Raw genomic sequence first — 17,119 nt, 5'->3', positions numbered from 1 at the left:
TTCGGGATGACGAAGGGTAAAGGAAGCAGGAACTGCCATCTGTATATTTTGGCTGAAGTCCAACATTGTCGAATATATTTACCAGTTAAGCCTCGCCTGTGATGTTATATTTCAAGGCAGCTACTGGTGATGCCAGAGCAGTAAATGTTTTCCCTTTTTAAAAAGACCTGATCCAGTTTCTACCAGTATTTAAATAAAAAAATCAGCCAATTCTTAACAAGTCAAGAAGCACTTTGATTTTTAGCTTATGTCATTCTCCTACCATTGATCAATAAATTTGTCAATCTCAGTTATTTTTTTCAACGTCGGTGATACTTTTATAAAAGAATGAAGTGTGAAATAAATAAAAGTAACTTTTTACAACTTTTCACCCACTTTGCTCCTCAGTCGCCCGAGCACTGCAGGTAACCCCCACCTCCTCCTCCGGTTCTGACTGACGGCACATCCGCATCCCGCAGCTCGCCACGTCACCGGCGCCTGCGCATTGGGGCTTCCTCGGCTGACAGAGCCGTGGCTGGACCCGGAGCGCCGCAGCTGTCTCCTGGGCATCGTCCGCCCCAACCCAACCCCCCCGGCAAGCCATGTTCAAAAAACTCAAGCAGAAGATCAACGAGGAGCAGTCTCCAGCCAGAGGTGGCCAGGTGAGAGAGAGAGACGGCGGGCGAGGGGGGGGGGGGGTAAGCGGTGGGGCCAGGGCAAGGCCCACGGATGGGATGGGATGGGGGGGTCCTCCTCCAGCACTAAATGGAGTGGAGGTGGACCTCAGGTTGGGCAGAAACGTGAGTCCCACTCCACATCCTTTATTGTGAGCGAGGTACTTTCAATATTTAAACACTGGGCTTCGTGATTTCCCAACAAGGGGAGGAAACGAAACTTGGGGATGAAACTACAACGTTGTCGCAGGTACTAATTAAGCCCTCGATCACCTTAAGGGCATGCAGCCATGGATGCGTTTTAAAATTGATATCTGAGCAGAGGATGAAAGAGCTTCTCTGTTGCAGCATATTCACAGGATGGATGTCATCGTTTCCACTCATGGGAGAATTTTGGGATGACTTCAAAACGAATGCTTGGGAACTTGTCACAGAGGTTCAGAAATTCTCTGAGGGCATTTAACGAGGAAGTGGATCATTAACTTGAAAGAGGAGGGAATTGAAAACTAGGTGGAATAGGCACAAAAGGGGATGGGCCCAGAGGTGGTAAATGCTGGAGGAGCTCAGCAGGTCTCGCCACCTCCATGGGTAAAGATACAGACGTTTTGGGCCTGAATCCTTCCTCAAGATATAGATCAATGTTATTGAATGGCTGATGGTTGGTGTCCCAATCCTGCTCCAATATTCTTGAGTTCTGTAATTAGTAAATCATTAACTCTGTCAAGCAGAAAATTCACAATGACAGATGTTTATTCAAACCTGTGTGAAAACAGTGTGCTATAAAAGTATTAAAGCTTATTGGTGAGCTTGACTAAAGCTTCCTACAAAAGCTCCTGCAATCTGTATTGAAATAAATTCCTAATTATTTCTGTCTGTTCAGGATTTTCAGTTTTAAGATCTCGGTTATGAGGAGTTTTAGCTGTTCCTCTGAGTTCCATGTTTGATGAACAAATTTTGTTATTTTTCAGTGGAGTTTGGTTGTTTTCCAAAGGACTTTGTAGTGTTTTCCAGAATTGAAACTAGATTTTTGAACTCAAAAAGAAGAGGAGATCTGGGGTCAGAAAATTAAAATACAATTCAGTCATGACAAAGTGTATCTATCTACATTGCATGAGCCTGTTCTTCATTAAACAGGATAGCTTATCCATGACTGGCATAACAGGGAAGCTATTGATTATGGTTAAGTCGCTTTCAGTTGCTGTACTTGCAATATTGTACAGAACCATCAAGGAAAATTGCTTGAACTGATATTAATTTCTGCTAGTTTTGAGGTTGCCATGAAAAATTACATCAATAAAGCCAAATATGATTGTTCTGGAGAGGCAAAATATCTGCCTCTGGACTAAATCACATAAAAAAAAGTCATGAACTTAATTTTCAATTTTATACAGTGTTACATTTTTTTCCTAAGGTTGTGTGTTTTCATCTTCGTGATATCTTTTTATAACGATGAATTCACGAATGAAATTATTATTTGTGATGGCTTTCTAGCAAGTTTTATGACACTAAAGCAACTGTATGCCAGAGATCCCATTTGGACTGATGCCTGGCAGCAATAGACATGATAAAGAGGAATTTATTTCAACAGAGATTGCAGGATCTTTTGTGGGAAGCTTTCTTCAAGCTTATTAATGGGCTTTAATGCATTTGTGCTGACTGCAAATTCCAGGCCGGCCTCCATTATAGAATTGTATCAAAAGAATTGGAGGAATTAATGATTCAGAATACTGTTGGTTTTGGCGACTGAGGGCATTCACCGACCAAAGGACCCAATAGCTCATCTGTAATTTTGCTGGGAACAGTCATGTTTGACCAGAGCGTGTGGTCTCATGAACTTGCACTGGTGCACCTCAGGGCTGCACGCTTTGCTCGTTACTGTTCACGCTGCTAACCCATGACTGTACTGCCAGGTTCAGCTCCAACAGAATCATCATGTTTGCGGATGACACAACGGTAGTTCATCTTGTCGGCTTACAGAGAGGAGATTGGAAGGCTTGTAAAGTGGTGCAAGAGCAACACTGGAGTCTTAATGTGGATGAGATGATTGTGGGCTTGAGGAGGATGAGGGACTGCTCCCCACTATATAAAACAATGGCTTTGTCATACAGAGCATGGAGCACAAAGTTCCTTGGCATCCATTTAAATGACGACCTGTTCCAGATCCACAACAGCACCTCATTAGTCTGGAAGGCTGAGGAGGGCAAGGCTACAGGCCACTATCCTACAACGTTCTATAAGAACACCACAGAGTGTGCTGGCTGCATCATTGGGTGGTATGGAAGCTGCAAAGCATCAGATCAGATGGAAGTATGGAGGGCAATTAAAACTGCTGGGAAGATTACTGGGGACTCCTTTCCCTACGTTGATGATATCTACGGGGAACAGTGCTTAAAGAGAATGACTATGAGCCTTACCATCCAGCCTGTGGTATCTTTGAGACACTACACTCAAGGAAAAGGCATATAGGAGCATAAAAACCAGGACTGTCAGGCACTACAGAAAGTCATGGGAGTGTGGAATGAATGAATGTGGGCTCAATATTTATATTTAAGAAAATTTTGGGCAAGTACTTGGATGGGAGGGATATGGAGGGCTGTGAACTGGATTAGGCAGAATAATTGTTTGGCACAGACTAGAGGGGGCTATTTTCTGTGTTGTAATGTTCTATGGAAACGGCTTCTTCCTGCAGGCAGTGATACTGTTGATTAATTTTCATTCCTAGAAACTTTCAAATTATATTTGCATATATTTATTTTGGATTGCTGTGTGTGCATGTCATTTGTGTGTTGAGTGTACTGTGTCTGTTCTATGGTCCTGAGACATGTTGTTTTGATGGGTTTTGTTTGTATATGTACAATCAGGTGACAACATTTGAACTACAGATGTAACATATGACGTTGCAACTCTTCTGCTCAATGTGCCATGTGTCTTCATCACCACCTTGTCCACCTTTGTTGTCACTTGCAGGAAATTATGTACTTGAACCCCAAGGTGTTCTTTTGTTTTGCTTCACTTCTAAGGCCCTGAGTATGTTCTACCCTGGTTTACATTCTCAAAATGCATCACCTTGTTCTTGTATGAGATTAATTATATCTGTCTAATTTCATTTAAATCTTGATGTAACCTGAGACAATGTTCTTCACTGTCCATCTCCCTGCCAATGTTGGTGTCACTCGCAAACATACAAACCTACATTCTCCTTCAAATCATTTATGTACAATAAATAGTAGGTAACTCTGTGCACCAAGCTAATTTGTGCAAATTTGCCCTTAATTCTATGTGATTTTACTTCCTTGACTAGTTCACCATTACTGGCCTCTTCAAAAGCCTTACAAATATCTACTGTTCTGTCACCAAATGCACTTGGTCACCTCTTCAAATTTCTGGGACAATTTCCAAAGCACAAAGCTATGCCGACTATATCTAATCAGTTCTCGACTTTTCAAATGCAGAAAGATCCTGTCCTCTGAATCCTCTCCAGTAACTTTCCCACCACTGATTCCCACCACTGGCTTTTACTTCCCTGCAACCCATATAAAGGCACAACATTAGCCATCCACCAATCTTCTAGTATGCCACCCCTGGGCATTGCATACTAAATGAGTATTTATAGAAATAATAGCCTGGATAATCTGAGTCCAACACCACCAAATTCCAAAAGATTAGGATTATTGGAGTTTTATTGTCTTTTCTTTGGCTTGGCTTCGCGGACAAAGATTTATGGAGGGGGTAAATGTCCACGTCAGCTGCAGGCTCGTTGGTGGCTGACAAGTCCGATGCGGGACAGGCAGACACGGTTGCAGCGGTTGCAGGGGAAAATTGGTGGGTTGGGTGTTGGGTTTTTCCTCCTTTGCCTTTTGTCAGTGAGGTGGGCTCTGCGGTCTTCTTCAAAGGAGGTTGCTGCCCGCCAAACTGTGAGGCGCCAAGATGCACGGTTTGAGGCGATATCAGCCCACTGGCGGTGGTCAATGTGGCAGGCACCAAGAGATTTCTTTAGGCAGTCCTTGTACCTTTTCTTTGGTGCACCTCTGTCACGGTGGCCAGTGGAGAGCTCGCCATATAACACGATCTTGGGAAGGCGATGGTCCTCCATTCTGGAGACGTGACCCACCCAGCGCAGCTGGATGTAGTGATTTATCATATACCTATGCCTAACCTTTTATCCAGAATTGTCAGGACCGGACGTCTGCCATTGTTGGAATTCTCCAGATTTCAGTATCATTTTAAAATGGCAGTGCCTTTAAGCAAATGCGATGTTTCAAAATCACACAAAACAGGGGGCGAGGGGTATTAAATGAATTTAGATAAATGAAGACCATAATATCACTCGCTTGTGTTTTTTTTATTTTAAAGTAAAATTTCAAAAATAAAACTGGCTCAGACATCACAGACATCTCAAACAGTGCAAATGCGGTAAATGCACATTACATCTCAAACATCATGTCAGAATAAACTCTTCTCAAAGACTTCTTCCAGTGTCATCTGTTTAATTAAGAAGTTTCTATCTGAGCAGTCTCTCTTTAATTGAATAAACAGCCATAATCTCATGCTGACTGATAAATGAACGTTGCTCCATCCCATCAATTAACTGATCTCATCTTTTAACCACATCACCAATGGACATTTTTTTCACCTGTGCACATCACGACTCTCCTCATGCTTATCCGTATGTAACATCATTTCAGCAATTTCCCCATCACTCAAAGAATGCACAACGAGTGCATCATTGTCTATGTTCAGCACCTCTTCAATCTCAGCTGCCTCTCATGTGTTTACATTTTCTGCTGCAACAGTTTTGGCAAGGTCAATGAGGTTAATGATCATCTTCCTCTTGTTACTGATATGAAAACCTTCAAAGTCTTCACCTGTAGGCTCATTTTTATTGAACATTGTTGATGGCCAAAGTCTATGCCAAGCCAGTTTTAATGTTGGTTCAGTTACATTTCTCCAATCATTAACAAGTGCATAAATCACATCTTCTGGAGTGAAAGTTTTCAGGAAATCTGTTGACTGCATCGAGCAAGCAGTTCAGAAAAAAAGTCCTTGTAGTTGCTCTTCATTGATCGTAAAATTCTTGGGTCGCAAGGCTGTATTAACGATGTAACAACAGGGAGAAGGTAAATGTCGAACACATTATTTCTCACAAGAACTTCAGCAGTGGGATGCGTGGAGCAATTGTCTAGGAGCAATAAAACTTTGCAGTTTTCTTCCAGACTAGCCTCTGTACAATGCATATGTGCAATCAATAAAAAATTCTCATATTACCCATGCTTTCCGATTGGTATCGTAATGCACAGTTAACCTTTAAAGCAGTGAGGATGTTGGATTCTTCCAAGCACTTCTGACCTTAACCTGTATGTGTCTGCAGTGTTTGCACACCCAAGAACAGTCTCCCTATCCTTAAGGTCCTTGAAACTGCTTTTTCATCTGCAGTTGTTAATGTCTTTCTAGGAAGGTACCACCAGTTGAGAACTGTCTCATCTGCATTGTAAATTTGCTCTGGGCTAAGGTTTTGATCATATATCATTTTGGCAAATTTATCTATGTAACGCTCAGCTGCATCATAATCTCCAGAAGCATTTACACCACAGATTTTAAGATATCCAAACTGAGACACTTTTTAAGTTTTTGCAACAAACCATGTGAATATTCCATCTCACCCTCAAGGTTCAGTTCTTCATGGAATTTTCAAGCTTGTTTCATTGCAACCACACCTGACAGTGGCATGCATTCACTTCTTTATTGTCACATCCACTCAATAAGCACTCGGTCAATATCTACATATTTGGCCCTATACAAAGTTTTCCTTTTATTCATCAGTCTGTGGTCATCACTCTCAGTGGAACAACCGTTCTTTCTGTTTCTTCAAATCACATATGGTGGATGATCCCACACCATAATCTTCCATTAGATGACACACAGATACGCCACTATCAAGCTTCCACAATAACTCCACCTTCCGCGCAATCGATAATGAAAGATGCTTCCTTTTCTGCATCTCACTGCTACCCATAGGTGACTTTGCAGCTCTCTTTGCCATGTTCATTGGCCTCACAGAGGCTTCTGACTAGTAGAGTCGACTTGGAGGGTGGGTAACGATGACACTTGACAGGAGATTGTTGTGACAATCACACTAATTAGCAACGGTATGTGCCATGAGGGGCCACTTATTAGGCGATGATCCCTCAAATTTTTGACGTAAAACACGAAGGGATACATGGAGTTGAATGAACGTCGGGTCATGTTTGGTGCCAAACTCCATCTTTGATGAGCAGAGGCTATCTACTGAAAAAAGTGCTGGTTTTTGGAGGTTGCTGGTTTTCAGAATCCCAGGTTAAATGTTAGGCACCTCTAGTGTATAACAGTGAACTTCAAAACTGAGTGCCAGTACATATTATAATGATAACTAATTGTTAAGCACATGATGGAGGGACTCAATGGCTCTGGCAGTGTCCATGGAGAGAAATGAACAATCAAAGTTTCAGATTGTGACCTTTTTTTAAAGACCAAGTGGGAAAGGGAAGATGTGGGGGTAGCTAAGAGGCAAGAGGATACTGGGCAGATGAAGTTGGGAGTGGTGAGATAGGTAAGGGATGAGAAATTGATAGCTTTTGGTGGGACAAGGGATGGGAACAGTGAGTGAAAAGCAAAAGCAAATACTGGATTGGGCAAGGATAATGGGAACAGGTGAAACAGTGGCACTGGATTAGGGTATGATTACCTGAAATTGGAAAATTCAATGCGTATACAATTAGAATGTCAGTTACTTTGGCGGTATTCAATGTGTTGTTTTTTTTTGTTTTGTTACCTTTTGGCCTGATCTAACCCTGGCAATGGACAGACTTGTCTGTGTGGGAATGGGAAGAGGAATTAAAATGGTTGGTAATCAGAAGTTCCAGCTGGCTCCTGTGGACAGAGAGCAAATGCTCATTAAAAACATTTGCCTAATCTGGATTTGGCCTCATCAGTGCAGAGGAGGTACCAGATATCAAGTTTTGTCCACTAGATTAGACGGGGCACATGTAAAACTGCCTCAAAAGTGAAAGTGTGGGGTATCAGGGCAATTATTGCACCTCCTTAAGTTACAGTGGCAGATGCCTGAGGGGTATTTCGGGGAGGTGCTGGAAGGATGTGTGGGAGGAAAAACTGAACCAGGAAATCACAGAGAGTGTAACCCGTGCGGTGCAGAGAGGGGAAGAAGTGATTGGCTGGTGGAGGGGTTCGTGTTGTAGGTGTCAGAAGTGTTGAAGGATGATATACCAGATGCAGAGGCAAGTGGGGTGGAAATCTATGGAACTCTATCCTTGTTCGAAGTAAAACACAAAAATCTGTATACACCGTGGTTGAAGTAAAAACACCCAAAGCTGGAGAAACTCAGCAGGTCATATAGTGTCCTTTACATGGCAAAGGTAAGAATACATAACTGATGTTTCAGGCTTGAGCCCTTCTTTCTATCCTTGTTTTTATTTTCTATCCTTGTTCTTTCCACTCGGAGTTGGGTGAGAGCAGAAACACATGAGATGCGGGTAACAACATCAGGTATCAATGGCGGCAGGTGTTAAGCCACATTTCTTGAAGAAAGATGACATTTCATATATCAGAAGGCCTCATTTGGGGAACAGATGCAGCAGAGGTGGAAGAACTGGGAGAATGTGACAGGATGGGCTGAGGCATCATCAGGCTTCTGGAGGAATCCGCACTGGTGTCATTAGTGGGGTGCAGACCACACTGGGTGACACCATCAGAGGATACTATCTATAAAATTTTTGTGCAGTGTTTCAGCAGAAATGTATTATTTTTTAATAAAAATATCCCTGTAGTTAGTAATTACAAAAAAAAATTCTTCATAAGCCCATCTTACATATATCAATATACCTACAAGGCTAAAACTCTATGCTAATTAATTTTTTTTGAACCTTCTAATATGTCGTTAGACCACTCCCACCCCCACCCCCCCCCCCCCCCCCTGCACCCGGTCAGTTCCACTGCCGCCACCCTGGACATACAAGGAACACACACCTGGTTTTTCTATGCTCAGAATACTTGTACTCTCAGTCTATTGCGGGGGGGGGGGGTCAGTGAGTTTGTAATAAATGTCAGTGGATCCACAGATGGATGCTGAGTGGTCTATAAAAGCCAGGAAGGTGTTGGAAATGGTCCAAGTAAATTTGATGGTGGAGTGGAAGTTGCTAGTGAAGGGGGGAAGGATGGTTAGCATCACAGTTAATCCAACACTATTACAGCGGCAGTGACCTGGGTTTGAATCCGCTACTGTCTGTAAGGAGTTTATATGTTCTCTATGTGTCTGTGTGGGTTTCCTCCAGGTGCTCCCTTCAAGACATCCAGGGGTTGTAGGTTATTTGGGGTATTTGGGTGGCCTGGACACATAGGCAAGAAGGGCCCATTATCAGGCTGTATTATTAAATTAAAATGAATCAATTCTGTACAGATTCTAGAGACAACACTGATGAAGTTGTTGATGTGAATAGGAAAAGATGGGAAGTGGCATTGGAGTAGGTTTGGAACAGGGCCTGGAAAAAAAGGCAGATCTAGCTACCTGTGGCTGGACTCTGTTTCAAACTGGATTTGGAGAAAATGGAAGGAATTGAAAGGGAAACGCAAGGGTGAGAACCAGTTCGCTGAGCGAGCGACCGAGCGGAGGAGCATCTGGTGTTGAATTTACAGTTCTTGTACTTTTCATTGTTAAATGTATGAGTCAAGAAAACAGAAATGAGATGGAAAAGTAATCAAGAAGTTACAAGCAACATTAAAAAAAAATCAAAAAAGAAAATCAAAAATTGCAATTGCGAAATTTTGGGTGGTTAGCCCAGGGTTCGTGGTTGAATTTTGGGTGGTCAGCCCAGGGTTCATGGTTGAATTTTGGGTGGGCAGCCCAAGGTTCATGGTTAAATTTTGGGTGGTCAGCCCAAGGTTCGTGGTTAAATTTTGGGTGGTCATCCCAGGGTTCATGGTTGAATTTTGGGTGGGCAGCCCAGGGTTCATGGTTGAATTTTGGGTGGTCAGCCCAGGGTTCATGGTTGAATTTTGGGTGGTCAGCCCAGGGTTCATGGTTGAATTTTGGGTGGTCAGCCCAGGGTTCATGGTTGAATTTTGGGTGGTCAGCCCAGGGTTCATGGTTGAATTTTGGGTGGTCAGCCCAGGGTTCATGGTTAAATGTGACTTGATTCAGGTTCAGCAAAGTTAGTTGATCTTCAGATTATAGTGGATGGAATCTGTATTAAATTGTGTTAAAGGACTTGTACCAATGTTAATCACAACATCAGAATATTTTAAAGCAGTTTACAGCCATTACACTACAGTTACTGTTGAAATGCATGAAATATAACTGTCACTGTTACTCATTGTGTCATGCTAATGACCATTTGAGATGAATAATGAAGGCAAGACTTAATTAAAGGCAAAGATGAGGGTTACAGCAATAGATGAACTGAGTTGGGTAATGGTGGTTCAGAGGTAGATATTTACATTATGTCCTTTAAGCTTATTTTGAGATGAGTTGCAATGCCAAAATTGTGGAATGCAAAGCTCCACTTGACAACTCTAGTTTAATGGATAGAAAATGGAGTTTGTGGAGGCAACTGAAAGTTGAATTTGCAGAATCTGACGGTTAAAATCTGTCATCATTATAATGTCACATTCAATTGAGGATCATTTATCAAATAACATAGAGCGCTCTGAACAAGTTGGCAGGAAGACAGATGAAACTGGATTCGGTATCAATTTGACAACAGTATTTTAAAATAATGAATGTGTTAAGTTTGCAATTGATGAAGTTGTGCACTTAACTTCCAGATGCACCTTTCTCAATTGATGAATCAGTAAGCTTGGGTATAACAATGCCTTTATTTTTCAAAGACAATATATGTTTCCAAAGACATGATAAAAATATTGAAGTGGTGAGTGCAAGAAGTGTTTTTAATGGATATTTAATCATTTTTAGTTTTGAACTTTAAAAATAGTCTGTTTCCCCTAGGCATCTCCAAAGATCACTCCTTCAACAGAAAATAGAAACCACAATTCTCCATTGTCAGACCAGCATAATGAAGGGGACTTCACTGACAGGGAGGTAAGTCTATGAGTATTTTGAAATTAAATGCACATCAGTGTTCTTATTTTACATTTGATTAATTTCAGTGTGTAACAGTTTGCATCAACTTGTTATGCTGCCTGAGAGGTTTAATTTGTTGTGTGGTGCTTCGACGAATGACAGCATTGTTAAGCTGTATTTAGTGCTGCTGCCTCACAGCTTTAGGAACCTAGTTCAGTTTTGACCTTGAGTTCTAAGTTCTCCCTGTGAGTCTGTGCTTCTGGGTGATGTGGTTTCCTACCTCATTCCAAACTTGTGCTTGTGGGTTCATTGTAAATTGCAAGCTGCTCCTTTGTGTTGGTATGTTCCTAAAAAGATCAAAAGAGGAAGTTGGTGAATGTAAATAATTTGTAGACAAAAGGAGAATGAGGTTGATCTGCATTCAATGGATCAAATCACTTTCTGTGCAGTAATAGTGTAACTTGCACCTATCAGTTGATTGCATCTGTGAAATGTATGTTTGCAGAGGTGAATTTACAGAGGTAGACTAGATTAATTGTTTGTGTATAGGAATTCAGTTCAATATCGAAAAGCTTTTCGTGCCCAGTAGGACTACTTCCCATAGTTATTTACATTTGCTACTTAAAATTTATAATTTGTTTACATTTTTTTTACATTTGCTGCTTCAGTTTTTTTTAACTGTATGCCAAGCATTTATAAATTGCTGAGGGCCAACATATGCTACTCACTGAATGCCCTTGAGAAGACAATGAACACAAGACATAGAGCAGAAGTAGGTCACTTACCTCTGCAAGCCTGCTTTGTAATTCAGTACATTATTCTGATCCAATCTTGACCTCAACATCATATGCCTATGTTGAACAGAAGGTAGTCCAATAATACTGTTGGTTGGACAGCTTCAGGATTTAAAAGCAACAATGATGTGGGAACCAAGTTAGGAAAGCCTACAGCTTCGAAGAGGCCGTGCAGGTGGTGATATTGCTATGGTGGATGGGATGCCAATCAACAGGCAATTTTGTTGTGGCTGGTGCTGAGTTTGCTGAATGTTGTTGAAGCTGCACCTTATCCAGGCATGTGGGAAATATTCCATCATTCTGATCTGCTTTGTGGATGTTGAAAAGGTTTTTTGGATGTTGGGAGGTAAATCACTTCAAGGAAGGTAAATAGCCCTTGATTTCCTATTGTAATGACAGTATTTGAATGCAATGTTCTGGTTAAGTGAAGCCCCCAGAACAAGAGAGAGTTTAGTTGGTGATGTTATTGTCACTTAATCTAAAATTTTGCTAAAGTTGACCAAGATAGTGCAGTTCACAAAAGTGCCAGAGGAATTTGGCAAACAACTAAATGCTTTCATGTTGTGTAATTCTGACTCTACCTTCATTTAGATCAGTGGTTTTAAAACTGTCCCAGTAAACTCACATTCCGCCTTAAGCAATCCGTATGCCAGAGGTGCTCTGTGATTAGTAAGTGATTGCTGCTTAAGGTGGTATCTGGGTGGAAAGAAGAAGTTTGAAAACCACTGTTTTAATTATACCTCATTGACTCGTTACGTGCACGGTTTCATAACTCCAAAGGAAATGGGCCAATGACAATTTTTCCCAAGCAAAATATTTCAGTAACAATTGGGTCTAGAGCAGTGGTTCTCAACCTTCCCTTACTAAAAATAGTGCATTTATGGCACAGGGGTTACTTAAGGTGGAATGTGAGCTTGGGGGACAATTTAAAATCTACTGATTTAGATGAACATTTTACTTTCATGAATTTTATTGAAGATGGTTTCCATCAAGGAGAATGGTTTCTTGTATGGCTTTGCAATATGTACTGCATTCCAGCATTCCACTCCCCATTCCCCCCACCCCAGTCATATTGAGGTATTGCATCAGCTCGAAAGGTGACAGTAATATTTACCAACATTTTTTTCTTTTCTGTCAACTTTTGATGAAGTAATTTATCCATACACTCAAAAGGTTTGAGCCATATTTGATGCATGAGTCAAAACTTGTTTTGTCTCATAGCATTAATAAAAATCATTTTTTTTGTGTACTTGTGTGAGTTATTTTTTTTCACTGAAGCAACCAATGATTTCTCAGGACAGCCAAAGAGAAATCAGTTGGTTAGGTATATGAATGAAGCCCAATTAAAATTCAATGTGGTTGAAGAAGATGTGGTATATGTACTGGACTGAGATTTAATTCAGTGCTGCATTGATCTTTATTGCAGAAATTAAAAGGTTGTGATGTGACACTGGCATGGATAGAAGACTGATTAACCAACAGGAAATAGAGGGCATCTATGGGTAATTTTCTAGTTGGCAAGATGAATAAATTGTGTGCTACTGGACAGAATCAGTCCAAGGGTTCTGACAATTTATAGAAATGATTTGCCAATAATGTATAGTGAAGTAATTGTGAAGAAGACAGAAGAAATAAAAGAATGTTGATTTTTTTTTAATTTTTCTGGATGCTATGCTGATGCACTGAAAGCAGAGAAGAATTTTTGGAAAGTGACCCATGTTTTCTGGGCTCTCACTGTGAACTTTGATTACTACAATATTGTGTAGCAGGGGTCAATTGGTCAAGCCTGCAGCTCTTGTGAATGTTAAGTGGAAGGGTCACCTTCTTATCTCCTTGATGAGTTTGTTTCTTGGGCATTGGTGATTCCATATCTGGAGTACTGCACGCAGTATTATTGGTCTCTCTAGTAGTCTATCCAAGTTTGTTGAATACACTAAATAGAGTGAAGAAAGCAAATTGTGCGGAGGACAGTTTGCAGAGAGGTGTAGATGGGTTAAGTGAATGGGCAGGTGGAGTGCAATGCCAATAAATGTGATGCCATCCACTTTGGAAGGAAAATAAGACATTGGACTATTATTTAAATTGTGAAGAATTAAAGCATGCTGTGGTGCAGAGTCCAGGGAGTGCTTGTACATGAATTGCAAAAAATTATGTTGCAGGTTCAGCAGATAATCAAGAAGGCCAATGGAATGTTGTCCTTCATTACTGGAGGGATAGGGTACTGGTGAGACTGCATCTGGAGTATTTCAGTTCTGATTTTATGAGAAGGGACATACAGTACAACTCTGATTATCCAAAATGGTCGGGACCAGGCTTGTCAGATAAACAGGTTTTTTTCTAGAGAACTGGTTATTTTTTTGAAAATACCCAAATAGCAACAGCAAATCACTTGTATCACTGTTTAAACAACAACAGACAACAAGGGAAGAATTATTAAGCATTAAAATAATGTTTAATTCTCATCAAAAAAATGCTGACCACCGCCAATCACCGAGACGAACCCAAAGCGGCTGCCGATTGCCGAGATGAACCCAACCGTCTCTGCCGATCACTAAACGGACCCACCGCTACCACTGATCCCCGGGGAGGCTTCCTGGAGCCAGTGGAATACTCAATGGTGAGTCGACAGGCTCCTGTCTCCCCAGTCACCAGAGCTCCCAATGCTGGGGTCCTGACTCCGAATCCTTCCCTTGGCCTACCGCACAAGCACACAGAGGAAGTAAGCTAAGGGGAGGATTTGGAGAGGGTGTCCAGTCTGCCGAGGAGGGAGAGAAGGGGAGGGAACACCACTGAGTCTGAGGCTACCGCCCTCGCCCGGGAGCCCACTCTCCTTGATGATGCCACAACAAGGGATTCTTCTGAATGCTTGTAGCTGGAGACTGTGACGCACAGTTTAAGAGTGAGAGTTGGAGAGAAAGGTCAATAGGGGAAGTTAAAGAATTGGAAAGAGAGAGGAGAGGGAGTTACCTGAAACGAGGACCATTGTCATTCTAATTTCATGTTGGGGGATTTTTTTGAAACCTGTGAGGTCAGTTTGGCTCCAAAAATTTGGATCAATGAGGATTTCTGATTTGTTCTCCATACCCTCATTGATCCAAATTTTAAAAAAAATTGGAGAAAAGAGGATTTCTGAGAATCTGATTTTGGATAATCGGAGTTGTTTTAACTTTGGAGAGGCAGTTTACTGGTTCTGGAAATGAGGGGATGATTTTGTGAGGAGAGATTGAATAGCTTGTTGAAGATCAGAAGGATGAGGGTGGATCTTATAGGGATGTATTAAAATTAAGAAATTAGTAAATAAGATAAAAGCAGGGAAGTTGTTTCCACCAGCAGATGAGACGAGAGGACAGCCTCAAGATTTGGAGGAGTATATTTCAGAAAAAAATGAGGGGGTATTGTTTGTCCCAGAAAATAGTGACTGTGGAATTCTCTGCCAAATAAAGCAGTGGAAACTACGTCAGTAAATGTATTTAAAACACAGATTTTTGAAAAATTGGGAAATTAGTTGTTATGGGAACAGCTGAATAAGTGGAGCTGTCCATGGTGGATTAGGCAAATTGAAAGGCAGAGCAGAGTTAACTCCTAATGTCCTTAAGGAAGATTATAAATGTGTTCAAAGCAGTCAGAAGAGTTACGTTGAATGGCTGGGTATTGGAAGAGGAAAATTTGGACAGGTTAGACTTCTATCTGCTGGAATACGAGGTGATTTGATTGAAATTTGATCCTGACTTCTTGACATGGTTGATTCTCAAAGGATGTTCTCTCTTCATGCCAGTAGCCCTGATTCCGGTGCTGACGCCTATTGGATTATATCAGTTAAATGAAAGACTGCAAGGGTGCCTGAAGAACCTGGATAATGACTTCTGAACTAATCATTGTATTTTTTATCACCATAAATGTGCAATAAGAACACTAACATCAACATAAATTTTCTGGAAGAAAATCAAGGATCTTGCAACCACAACTGCTTTTGGACAATGACTCAGGGCAGAGATGTAAGGTGAGATCAGAGGGGTTCATAAAGAGCAATCTGAAGGGCACATTTTTCCCCTCAGATGATAGTCTACATCTGGAATTGCTAGAGCAATTAGAATTAGAACTTACAAAAGACATTTGGATAGATATATGAACAGGAGCAGTTTAGAAGCATATGGATCAAATGTAGATAAACAGGACAGGCCGAGAGTGCCACCTTGAAGGGCACGGATGAGTTGGGCTGAAGGGCCTGTTCCATGTTGTACAACTCCAAAAGAAGATAAATCTGGTTTTGGAAATCTCAGAGGGATCTTCCTGGGGGTCTATTACAAGTAAAAACACTGGCTGGATACTTTAAATTGCGTTCTTCTGGTGGCTGAGGAATTACTTCCTGGATCATGGTTTGGAATCGGTCTATTTACAGGCACATGGCATGTTGACGATTAGTTAAAGAGGAAAAAAAGAATATTCAGTAGGGCGTAGAGATGATTTTTTAAAAAAGTACAGGGGATTCATATTTTAAATAAAAACAATTTGGAATGTCATCACCAGACAGGATTACGATTCATCCTAAAACATTCCATAAGTACATTAAGGGCAAAAGAATAAACCATAGGGCACATTAGGGAAAACATGGAAAGTCCATACATAGAGTCAGATGATAGAGATGAGGTCTTAAATTCATGTTTCACTGGTATTCATAAAAAAAGGGCTTTGTGACTTGCTGCCATAAAATGTCTTTTTTTTAATTTAACTGAACCTGAAGTGGGAGGGAACCACCCAACCTGATTTTTGACTGCAGAAAATTCCCTCAATTTGTCAGGCCAGCAATGATCCTGACCGACTGATCCAATCTTAGGCCAGCGCAAGACTGGGTCATTGTTGTGTTTCTTTTTCAAAACATGTTCCTTGCCACAGTGCATTTTTTTCTCCCAATAGGCTTCCTACTGAGATTAAACAGATGTGCAGAGCTTAAGGAAGGAGAGCCTGCAGTAGAAGTGGCTTAGTTTGATTAAAGGTCACTTAATTGAGTAGGCAGCTGTGGCTGATATCTGCATGAATTTTAGTCAGCCGTTTGACACGTGGTTGGTTGATCCACAAGAAGCAGATGCATGGGATCCATGGTGTTCTGCAGGGATTGGTGTTGGGACCCCTGTTGTTTGAGATATATGTATTCTGATGAAAAAGTGGATGGATGGATTGGTAAATTCACAGATGATACAAAATTACTGCAATCGTGAATGGTACATAGGACCATCAAATGGTACATAGATCAGTTGCAGGTGTAGGCAGAGAAGTGGCAGATAGATCTTAATCTTAATGTGTACATCTTGCACTTTGGCAGGACAAATGTAATTGGGGGAAAGTAAACAGTTAATGGCAGTACTCTTGAAAAGATTGTTGTACAGAGGTTATCTGGGGATTTAGTTCCATAGCTCCTTGAAAGAAGGGCTACAGTACTCTTGTCTTGAGAAAAAAGTAAGGAAGTCATGTGGCAGCGATATTGCACTCTGGTTAGACCATACTTAGGAGTATTGTGTTCCTTTCTGGTTCTCCATTATAGGGAGGATATGGAGGTTTTGGAATGAGTACAGAAATTTACATGGTATGGAGCTGCTCTACTCAAG

The 17,119-nt window shown here is 41.2% G+C and overlaps 1 protein-coding gene across 6 annotated transcripts in view; it reads left to right on the top strand.

Moving 5' to 3' along the window:
• The first annotated feature begins 487 nt into the window (after nt 1–487).
• Nucleotides 488–17,119, top strand: part of golga4 (golgin A4) — a 208,793-nt gene continuing 192,161 nt past the window's right edge. For 3 of the 6 annotated variants that reach the window (XM_069920316.1, XM_069920319.1, XM_069920315.1), the window contains exons 1-2: nt 490–641; nt 10,648–10,740. In XM_069920316.1, coding sequence (XP_069776417.1) covers nt 582–641; nt 10,648–10,740 — 153 coding nt within the window. In that variant the 5' untranslated portion in view covers nt 490–581. Of the gene's footprint in view, nt 642–10,082; nt 10,128–10,647; nt 10,741–17,119 lie in introns of those variants that run through there. The other 3 variants (XM_069920317.1, XM_069920314.1, XM_069920318.1) reach the window with 3 other exon arrangements.

Source organism: Narcine bancroftii, chromosome 2 (assembly GCF_036971445.1).
Source record: "Narcine bancroftii isolate sNarBan1 chromosome 2, sNarBan1.hap1, whole genome shotgun sequence".
NCBI classification, from domain to species: Eukaryota; Metazoa; Chordata; class Chondrichthyes; order Torpediniformes; family Narcinidae; genus Narcine; species Narcine bancroftii.
Note: the sequence above shows the minus strand (reverse complement) of the source record. Positions and strands in the feature narration are given on the sequence as shown.